The sequence below is a fragment of the Octodon degus genome, unplaced genomic scaffold, assembly GCF_000260255.1.
Source record: "Octodon degus isolate 3935 unplaced genomic scaffold, OctDeg1.0 scaffold00265, whole genome shotgun sequence".
Lineage (NCBI taxonomy): Eukaryota > Metazoa > Chordata > Mammalia > Rodentia > Octodontidae > Octodon > Octodon degus.
In genome coordinates, this window is record NW_004524841.1 from 2,439,910 (window position 1) to 2,450,636 (window position 10,727).

General features: G+C 37.4%; 1 protein-coding gene across 6 annotated transcripts in view; it reads right to left on the reverse strand.

The window, feature by feature from the left end:
• The window catches only part of Mia2 (melanoma inhibitory activity 2), a 119,078-nt gene extending 109,630 nt beyond the window's left edge, over positions 1-9,448 (reverse strand). For all 6 annotated transcript variants that reach the window (XM_023706595.1, XM_023706587.1, XM_023706588.1 and 3 more), the window contains exons 1-2: positions 9,130-9,448; positions 6,400-6,533 (exon numbers count right to left, since the gene is read on the reverse strand). In XM_023706595.1, coding sequence (XP_023562363.1) covers positions 6,400-6,533; positions 9,130-9,244 — 249 coding nt within the window. In that variant the 5' untranslated portion in view covers positions 9,245-9,448. The remainder of the gene's footprint in view (positions 1-6,399; positions 6,534-9,129) is intronic.
• Positions 9,449-10,727: the final 1,279 nt, after the last annotated feature.

The window sequence follows — 10,727 nt, forward strand, 5'->3', positions numbered from 1 at the left end:
AAAAAAAAAAAAAAAAAGATACTGGGAAAACTGGCTCTCTATATGAAGATTTAATCTACACCCATTTTTCTTACCATATACTAAACTAGAATCAAAATAGATCAAAGATCCACATGTTAAAAAAGAAACAACCTACTGAAAGAAAAAAATAGGTAAAATGATGATACAGGCACAAGCAAGAACATTCTAAATAAAACTCTAATTGCATAAGAGACAGCACTTATAATCAACAGGCAGGATCATATCAAACTAAAGCTTCTGTAAAGCAAAGGAGATAACTAAATGAAGAGACAACCTACAAAATGGGAACAATTTTTTGCCAGGTATTCCTCAGACAGTGGACTAATATCTAGAATACAGAAGGAATTCAAAAATAATAAACCTCCAAAACAAAAGACCTAATCAAAACTGGGCAAGTGAAATGAATAGACACTTCTCAGGACAAATGACTAATAAATACACAAAAAACTGTTACACATCTCTGGCCATTAGAGAAATGAAAATTAAAACAAAACTAAGAGTCTATCCTACCCCAGAAGGAGTGGTTATAATCAAGAAATCAAGTAGGTGGGGCGTGGTGGTGCACACCTGTGATCCCAGCACTGAAGAGGCTGAGGCAGGAGGACTGTTGAGAGTTTGAGACCAGTCTATGCTACAAAGTGAGCTCAAAGCCATCCTGAACTGCACAGTGAGACCCTGTTTCAAAGAAAACAAAAAAATAAAGAAACAAAAAATAAAAGAAAAGAGATCAAATAATATGCTGGTAAGGCTAAGGGGGAAAAGGAAGCTTCTACGTTGTTGGTGGGGATATAAACTATAACAACCATGGAGACTGGTGTAGATTCATCAAAAACTAAAACTAGAAATTCTATTTGACCCAGCTACTTCTCTCTTACATACCCATCCTCAAAAGTTAAAGACATCATACTATAGTGATACAGGCATACCCATGTTTATAGCAGCACAATTTACAATATCTAAATCTTGGGAGTGGCCTGTATGTCCATCCACCGATGAATGCCAAAAGAAATGTGATATTTATACATAAAGGAATACTATTCTGTCATAAAGTAGGACAGACTTGGGTCATTTGTAGGAAATGGATGCACCTTGAGACCATACTGTTAAGTAAAATGTAAAATGAATCAGATACACATGCTTAAATATTACCTGGTATCTCTTATATGAGAAACCCAAAGTATAAATAAAGGTGAAATAAAAGACAGACAATAGGGAAATGGGAGCTAGATCGTTTGCAAAAGGGCAAGAACTCATCCATTGGGTTACAACCCCAGAATTTTTTAAAAAATCTTTTTGGGACAATGTCTCACTCTGCAGTGCAGGGTGGCCTAGAACTCACTTTGTAGCTCAGGCTGGCCTCAGACTCAGAGCAATTCTTCTGCCTTAGCCTCCCAAGAGCTAGGAATCCCCAGCATCTTTTGCAGAAGGAAAGAGAACCAAGAGACGGAGAGAAAAAAGGGGAAAGAGTAAAAGAAATTAAGATATATGATGTGCATGTGCCAACTCCCTAAGGGGAAAGTAATAAATATGTACTGCAAAGGTGTCAATAAAAATTTAAAAGATAATTAAAAATAATGTAATTAGAAATAATTCATGAGGACTAATAGCATTTTCTATGCCTTTATCCATAGTGATACATTTTTTAACCTTTTAGTGACTCATGATTAGCATTTAAAAATGCACAATGCCTACTTTGAGAACATTTACTCTAATAAGATGGAAAAACGCAGAAAAAGTTGCCAGATTGCTAGATACATATGAATTACCAAAGTTGAATCAAGAAGATATAAAATTCTAAATAACCAAACATCAGGCAATGAAATAAAAATATAATTAAAGGTCTGGGGAGGTAGCTCAGCAATCTAAGCATCTGCCTGGCAAGCACAAGGTCCCGAGTTTGATCCCTGTACCACATGCCATGCAAGCCCCCGAACCCTGGGTGCACTGTGCTAGTCACCAAAACCAGGCATGGTGGTGCACACCTGTAATCCCAGCACTGCGGAGGCTGAGACAAGAGGATTACTTATGAGTCTGAGCTGCATAGAGAGGCCCTGTACCCAATAAATAAATTAGTGAAAGAAATTTTTAAAATTTTAATGTAATTAAAAACCTGCCAAAAAGAAAAGTACAAATGCTAATGGATTCACTGCTAATCTTTTTTTTTTTTTTTTTTGGTGGAACTGGGGATTGAACTTAGGCCCTTGCGCCTGCCAGGCAAGCACTTTTTCTACTGAGCCATCTCCCCGGCCCTTCACTGCTAATCTTTATAAGAACTTTAGAGAAGATCTAATACCATGACTCCTCACACTATTTAATGAAATTGAAAGGGAAGTAATAACTCCTAATTTCATTCCTGGAAGCAAGAATTACCCTGATACCAAAACCAGAGAAAGAAAAGAAGGAGAAGGAGGAGAGAAAACATCCGTAAAATTTGTTTGGAAACAAAAGAGACCTCGAGTAGCAAAAACAATCCTGAGCAACAAAGGCAAATTAGGAGGCATCACAATCCCTGACTTGAAATTATACTACAAAGCTGCTGTGATAAAATCAGCATGGTAGTGGCAAAAAAAAAAAAAAAAAAAAAAGAAGTAAAGCCATGCTGTTATGTTGAGCTGTAGGGGACTCAGGTCAACAATTTCTGATGTTGCCAGTCAAGCAGAAGACCCAATATTATTATGTGCTACTGGACTCTTTTAGAATATTTTGCTGAGTTTACACACCTATAATATTCAAATAACAGAACTTAACAACAAAAAGGGGATGCAGATGAATGTCCATTTTGTATCTGTGTATTCAAATGGTAGGACTGATATACAGTTACATTCTCTTAATGAATAGAGGGATTTGTTCTAATAGTGTTTGTATGTAGGATATCATGTCTGCATTTTGTACAGCAATTAACCACTAGGAAGAATGTATACAATGTGTTAATTATTAAAACTGTCCTAACAGTTTGGTTTGAAATTGTCTCATTGCTATTTGTTTCTCAATAAATTTATGGAAAAAAAAAAGACCTGAGGATAAATGGAATAGAATAAAAGATACAGGGCCAGGGAGGTGGCTCAGTGGAATAAGCGCTTCCCTGGCAAGCATAAGGGCCTGAGTTCAATCCCCGGTTCCGCAAAAAAAAATAAAAAATAAAAAATAAAAAATAATACAGAAACAACTACAAACACACTCAGCCACCTTTGCTTTGACAAAGTAGCCAAACACATTTACTGGAACAAAGATGGCCTTTTTAAAATGTATTTAGTACAGGGTCTCACTACACAGATTGGACTTGTAGTGATCTTCCTGTTTTCAGCCTCCCAAGGGCTGGTATTACAGGTATGCACCACCATGCACAGCCTCAGTTGTGGCTCATCACACCCCAGGGGTAGGGGAGGCACAGCATGTGGTGCCAGAGATCAAACCCCTATCCCTGTGCTTGCCTAAGTAGGTGCTTTAGTCTGCTGAGCTATTTGGCCAGCCCAAAGATGGCCTTTTAAATAAATGGTGCTAGAAAAACTGGTTTTCCACATGCTGAAAACTAAAACTAGACCAATGTCTATTACCATGCACTAAACTAAAGAAGGATAAAAGTATTAAATATTAAATCAGAAACACTACATCTGCTAGAAGAGAGAATAGGTTGAATTCTCGAAGACCTAAGTATAGCCAAGGATCTCATGAACAAAAACTCAGCTGCACAAGAAATACTACAGAGTCAACAACTGAGAGCTCATTAAAACACACAGCAAAAGAAAAGAGTGAAGAGACAACCTACACAGCAGGAAAAAATTTTGACCAGTTGTTCCTTACACAAAGGACTAATATCTAGAAAATACAAATAATTGAAAATAAAAAGAACCTCCCAGTTTAAAGGCCCAATCCAAAACTGGGCATCTATGATTGATACACACTTCTCAGATGAAAAAAAAAAACAAAAACAAAAAACACATATATGAAAAAATGTTCAACATCACTGATCCTTTAACAGATACAAATTAAAACAATGCTGAAAGTCCATCTTACTCTGAGAAAAAAAAATGGCTATTTATCAAGCCATCAACCAACAACAAATGCTGGAGGCAATGTCAGGGAAAAGGAACTCTTCTCCACTATTGGTGGGAGTACAGACTGCTACCACCAACATTGAAATCAGTGCAGAGATTCTTCAAAAAACTAGAATTAGATGCCCTTTTCGTCCCCTTTTTTATGTGTTTCCAAAGGAATTAAAAACATACCACAGCAATCTATGCACACCCATGTTTTTAACAGCAGAGTTTGTAAGAGCCAAATCTTGTAAACAGCCCAAGTGCCCAAATGGCCATCACCTGGGAAATGGATCAAGAAAATGTGTGGGTTTTTATACAATGGAGTAGTACACTGCCATAAAGAAGGATAAGCTTGAGAGGTATAGCAAGGTAAATGGATACACCTTGAGATCATATTCTTAGGTGAAATAAATTGCATACACATGTATAAATATCACATTCTTTCTCTGGTGTGAGAAACTGAAAATGTGAATAAGGACCAAAATGTTTAATAGATATTGTGGAATAGGAAGAAAATATTTGGGTGGGAAGGGGAACTAGGGAGGGCAGAGGGGGAAAGGAAGGAAGGGCAAAGAAACAAAAACAAAAAGAAGAAAAACAGGGAAACAAAGTTTTCATAAATAAAGAGAGGAAGAGCTGAAGGGAGGGTAGGGGAAGGGAAATAAAAAGAATCAAGTTGGATCATGTCCAGGAACAGACTCCCTATGATAAGTGTGACCATTCTGTATACCTAAAATGTACCAATCAACCTAATGAATGTTTTTTTTTCCTAATGAATGTTTTAAAAAGAACCAAAATATATAAAAGTGTCAAATAAGAAACTTTTCAAGAAGAAAGAACTAGGGAGTAGAGAGGGTAAAAGGAAAGAAAAGAAAATGTGAGCAAAAGGATAAAATGAGAGCGGCACAGTGCCTGCCTGGCAAGCACAAGGTTCTGAGTTTGATTTCAGGCACCCAAAAAAGAGAGGATAAAATGAAAACAAAGTTCTGTAAATAAGGAGGGAAAGAAAGATTGAAGGGAGGGGAGGGGAATGGGTAAAAGGAGGAATCAAGATTTATCATGTACAGGTACAAATTCCCTATGATGAATGTGAAAAATTACATACACCTAAAATGTACCAATAAACTTAAATTTTAAATCTTTTTTTTTTTTTTTTTTTTTTTGGCAGAACCTGGGATTGAACTCAGGCCCTTGTGCTTGCCAGGGAAGCGCTTATTCCACTAAGCCATCTCCCCGGCTCCCTTAAATTTTAAAATGCACAAAATATAGTAAAATGTACAAAAGTACAAAACAGTAATGATGAATATGTGGGTTCTGCCCTGTTCTAATGTTTTGAAGCTGACAGTGATTGCAGTCTGACTTACAGTACGTTTTCCATTAAAATATACACCAAATTTTCCTCAGCTACCACCCTTTCTGATGACCTCTTTAGTAACAACTCTCAGCTCTTTCTTCGTTCAGAAAGGCACACCTTTTCATATGATTAACTAAAACATCTTCTTCTCTCCCAAACCTGATAAGGACAGCAGCAAGACATGGCAGTGGGTTGCTTAACTATCTCCTAATCTACACCAGCAACTCTAAAATCTGTCCAAACAAATAGGAAATCTGAGTTCACAAACTGCATGATATGTAAAAAGACCATTTCAAAGCATCCCCTTAGCCCTCTGTCTCAGCAAGATTTTCTTCACAAAAGTATTTTTATAGACATGTTGGAGCCACCAATTAACAGGACCATTTTTGTTTGTTTAAATATGTTAAGGGTTTTTAATATTTTACAGGGTTTTTTGTTTTGTTCTGTCTTAAGATAAGGTCTTACTATGTGGACCAGGCTGGCCTTGAACTCACAGTGATCCTCCTGCCTGAGCTCCCTGAGTGTTGGAATTACAGGTGTGCACTAGCATGCCAAGCTATACAGTGTTTTGAAATCATTAGAGTTCCTTTAAAAATAAAAAGCAGAAGAGGAAGATTGCAATTTCAAGCCCAAACTAAGCAATTTAGCAAAGCCTTTCTCAAAATAATAATAAAAAGGGCTGGCTAAATAGCTCAATGTCTGATCCCCAGTACCACAGCAAGGAAGAGAAAAAAGGGCCCGGGGGAAGAGAGGAGAGAAAGGAGAAAGAAAGGAAGGGGGCCAAGCATGGTGCTACACACCTGTAACCCCAGAACTGGGCAGGCTGAGGCAGGAGGAACAGTGTGAGTTGAGGCCAGCCTGAGCTACATAGGGAAACCCTATCTCCAAACAAAACAAAACAAAATGAGGAAGGGAGGAAGGCAAGAAGGTATCCTTGTGCAATTTGGCCATTCATTCTGCATTCAATTCTGAAGACTCAATACTTACACTTCCGGCCCACAAATCTTCTCTTTCTCCTGAAAGTTTAACATAAACAGATATCTCTTCTCCCTTAGTGAAGTTCAGATATCGGCAGTCAGGTCCTGTGTGATCTCTCACAGCTAAGACTCTGCTCATTAAAGCTATGCAAACATGCAAAGAAAAACATACACATTTTAAATTAGAATATTATTTCTTCTCCCTCCATTTTGCCCTCCTCTCTTCCATCCTATATATTTCCAAATGTTAATTTCTTAATACCATTTCTGGTCTTGAAAACCTACGTAAATTTTGCACTGCCCCTCGAACCAAGACCTGGTTTTTAGTTTGGTATTCCAGGATGTCCATCTCCTACTCCCCCATTCCCTATTTAAAAGGATCTCCTCACTGGTCATGGTGGTGCACACCTATAATCCCAGCACTCAGGGGGCTGAGGCAGGAGGATCACTATGAGTTCAAAGCCAGCCTGGGCTACAAAGTGCATTCAAGTCCAGCCAGGAATGTAGAGCAAAGTCATGTCTCAGAAAGACAAGAAAGATAGAAAGACAGAAAGAGAGAAAGAGAGAAAGAAAGACAGACAGACAGGCAGACAGAAAGAGAAAGAAAGATAAATCGTCTCTTCCCAGGGCTATGGATTGACCCTGCCATGTGTCATTATCATTCTGTAGTCTATCAGAAAGGAAAAAGATAATTTGTGAAGCATTTTCATAGTTTTAGTTTATTAAATCCTTGGGACTGGGGAGATAGCTCAGTAGAATAAGTGCTTGCCTGCCAAGCACAGGGTCCTGAGTTCAATCCCCGGTACTGGAAAAAAAAAAAATCTCAAAACATATCTTAAAGGCAAATTAGTTCATAATAGTCTAATAAAAAAGCTTTTTTTTAAAAAAAAGACATTGTCTTGCTAGGCAGTCCAGGCTGACCTTGAGCTCACTTTGTAGCCCAGGCTGGTCTCAAATTCACAATGATCCTCCTGCCTCAATGATCCTCCTGCCTCAAATTCACAATAACCTCCAAGTGCTGAGGTTATAGGCATGCACCATCATGCCTACCTCAGATAAGCTTTTCACTAAGCTATAGCAACTGGTTAGTCACACAGTACTCCTCTCCCCCCCCCCCCCCGCACCATCACCTTCATTATTCTGGGCTTCTATTTCTGCTCTTTATTTTTTGAGACAGGATCTTGCTGTATAGTTTAGGCTGCCCCTAAACTCACTGGCTGGCCTCAAATTTGTGGCAAACCTCCTGACTCAGATTCCCAAGTGCTGGGATTACGGGCATGCACCACCACACCTGGCCTATTTCTGCATTTTTCTCAGCCTAGAATCCTGCCTAGGTTTCCTCATGCTTCATGTGCACCCTGAGGCATGCCCAACATTCCAGCCTGCTCTGACCGCCCCTTCTCTGAACCCCAGTTTGCTGCATACACTTACTATCCTGTATCACTACATATTGTTGCATTTAATGTCTTCACATCATTGGGTAGAACGAAACTCCCTAAAGGGTAAAAAATCTATCTTACATTTTAGCTATTGCTTAGACACATAATACCACCCACTCCTCAGATCCAGCACACAGTAGGCCCTCAGGGACATGAATGAACCCTAACCACAGAAGCTAGCATTAGCCCTTGAAAACACCAAGGGATGTGCCCTACTAAATACTATAATGATGCTAATGTGTACAATTTTAATTTTTTTTTTTTTTTTTTTTTTTTTTTTTTACAGAACCAGGGATTGAACTCAGGCCCTTGCACTTGCCAGGGACGCACTTATTCCACTGAGTCATCTCCCTGGCCCCAAAATTTTTGATGAAGACACAAATTAAAGTTAAAATAGCCTTATACGTTGCTGTAATTCAGAATGTTCTCTTTCATATTCTGTCAGGCCCTAAAGGATACTAAAATGTGGGTATAATGAGAAAAAGAAGGATTACTTTTATAAAATACCATCTAATAAACTTCTGTTCATATTAAATTGCATACTTAAAAGTTTAAGAAAAATGGTTACACATAAAATGTCATTCATGAATTATTTGTTTCTATACCAATAACATTTTGTATTTTAAATATATAAATTATAAATTAAAAATTAATACACAAGTTGGAGAAGCACTTATTTCATACCATAATGCTAATAGTAAAATACTTATGTTCTCAAACAATAAAATAAAAATTAATTTCCCATCATAAAACATCAAAGAAGCTTAATATTCAATGGTATAAAAATATATTTGTATCTTAACACTGATTTTACTATTTTTACATAATAAATGAACATAGAAATATTAACATTTGATAAAGTTTACAGAATCCATCATTCTTTCAAATAAAAAGTTATGAAAAATAACAACCAGCCGTCTTGATTAGAAAATATAAATTAAAAAGTACAAGATAAATAAAGAACTGTGAAATGGCTTGTCATCTTTCTTATATATAATATCGACTGTATTTATCTTTAAAAAAACAGTAAAAGGCCCAATTAATTTGTGATGTATGAATATCAATACAACTTCTAGTACATACCTGTATCAACCTGATCTTTACCCTTTGTATATTTACATTAAATACCACAAGTTGCTTTGCTTCCAGAAGTTCCTTCTTATACAGAGTATATACTTCACAGCTCAAATATTTCTCAGTAATATGAATCTTCATTTTTATCACGCATGGCCATAATAACCTTTTATGTCATCTCAGAGCCTCTATTTTGAGGAGAAAAAGGCGAAGAAAAGCAAACTTACTTTCACATTCCAGGTCACCACATTTTTTCAGGTCTGCCAGCAGTTTCGTACCCTCCAGATACTTTGTCAGAGAGACAAACAAAAGAAGGATTCTGTGAACCCAAACCTCCGCCATGCTGATCCAGCAGGCATCCAGAAATCCCAGCGAGAGCTAAATTGGTTGTTCAGATGGTAGACATGGCAGCCACACAGCAGACATTCTCCTTGCTTCACTAAATCCAAGCGAGAATGGTTTGGAGCTTTTCATCCTTGATAATTACATTTCTCTAGCAGTTTGTGTGCTTAACTTGAGAAACAAACACACTCTGTTCCCAATCTGCAGCGTCAGGCATACAGATAGCACATAAAGGTTTAATAATTAACAGGCATTTGTAGTTGGACTAATGACTTACAAAGGCAGACTGTGTAAAACTATCTTGTTTAAAGGTATCTTGTGTTCCACAGAACAGTTCTTTCTTGTGTTTATTTTTGTGCTACTGAGTGTTGAACCCACAGCCTTTGCCCTGAGCTACATCCCAGCCCTTTTTAAATGTTTTACATTTTCAGGCAGGGTCTGAAGAAGTCACAGGGTGGCCTCAGACTCTCAGAATGCTGGGCTTGCAGGTGTGAATCACCAGGCCTGGCTCACACCATGGTACTTCACAGCCCTCACAGTAAGTAGCTAATCTCTGTGGCAGTCTTCAGATAAGTCAACAAGCACAAAGTATTTGCTCAGTCAAATTCTAGCTTCAACAAAGTATATACATAGATGTGTGTACAAATAGTAATAATTCATGTCAAAAGTGCATATGAAATATGATAAAAGTATATGAGGAAATATTCCACTTTAATATTTAAAATTTTTCATGCTATTATGAAGTTAAAAATAATAAACAAATGCAGCACATAGTTTTCTGTGTTTATGTATTACCCTAGGTATATAGATCTATGCTCTGACATAACATTATACCAACTCTTAAGGGGCAGGTAATGTTCTTGTCCCCATATTGCATATGAGGAAACTGAGGCACATAGAGCCACTTAAATCACTTATCCAAAATCAGGAAATGAATGGAGAAATTAGGCCCTACGCTCTAGGACGCTCTGTTCTCGTAATCACCATTTTTACCAACCAAGGTCAGGATTACTCCACAGACTGTCATAATACTATCCTAGAAACATCAAATATTGTTCCATGTACTATTTAAAATTATGTGCATTGGGACCTGCTCTTATTGAGAAGTTTTTTCACGTCAAAAGAAATTACTAACAAAGTAAAAAGACAACCCACAAATTTGGAAAAAATCATGACAAATAGGTACTCAGACAAAGGTCTGCTCTTTAGGAATTTATAAAGAACTAAAATATACTAGGGCCCCAAAATTTAAAGACCCAATCCAGAAATGGGCATCTGAGATGAACACAAACTTCTCAGAGGATGAAATTAAAGAAGCGAATAAATATATGAAAAAATGATCCACATCACTAGCCATCTGTGAAATGCAAATTAAAACAACATTGAAATATCATCTCACCCCAGAAAGAATGGCTATCATAAAGAAATCAACCAACAACAAATGTTGGAGAGGCTGTGGGGAAAAAGGAACCCTTCTCCACTG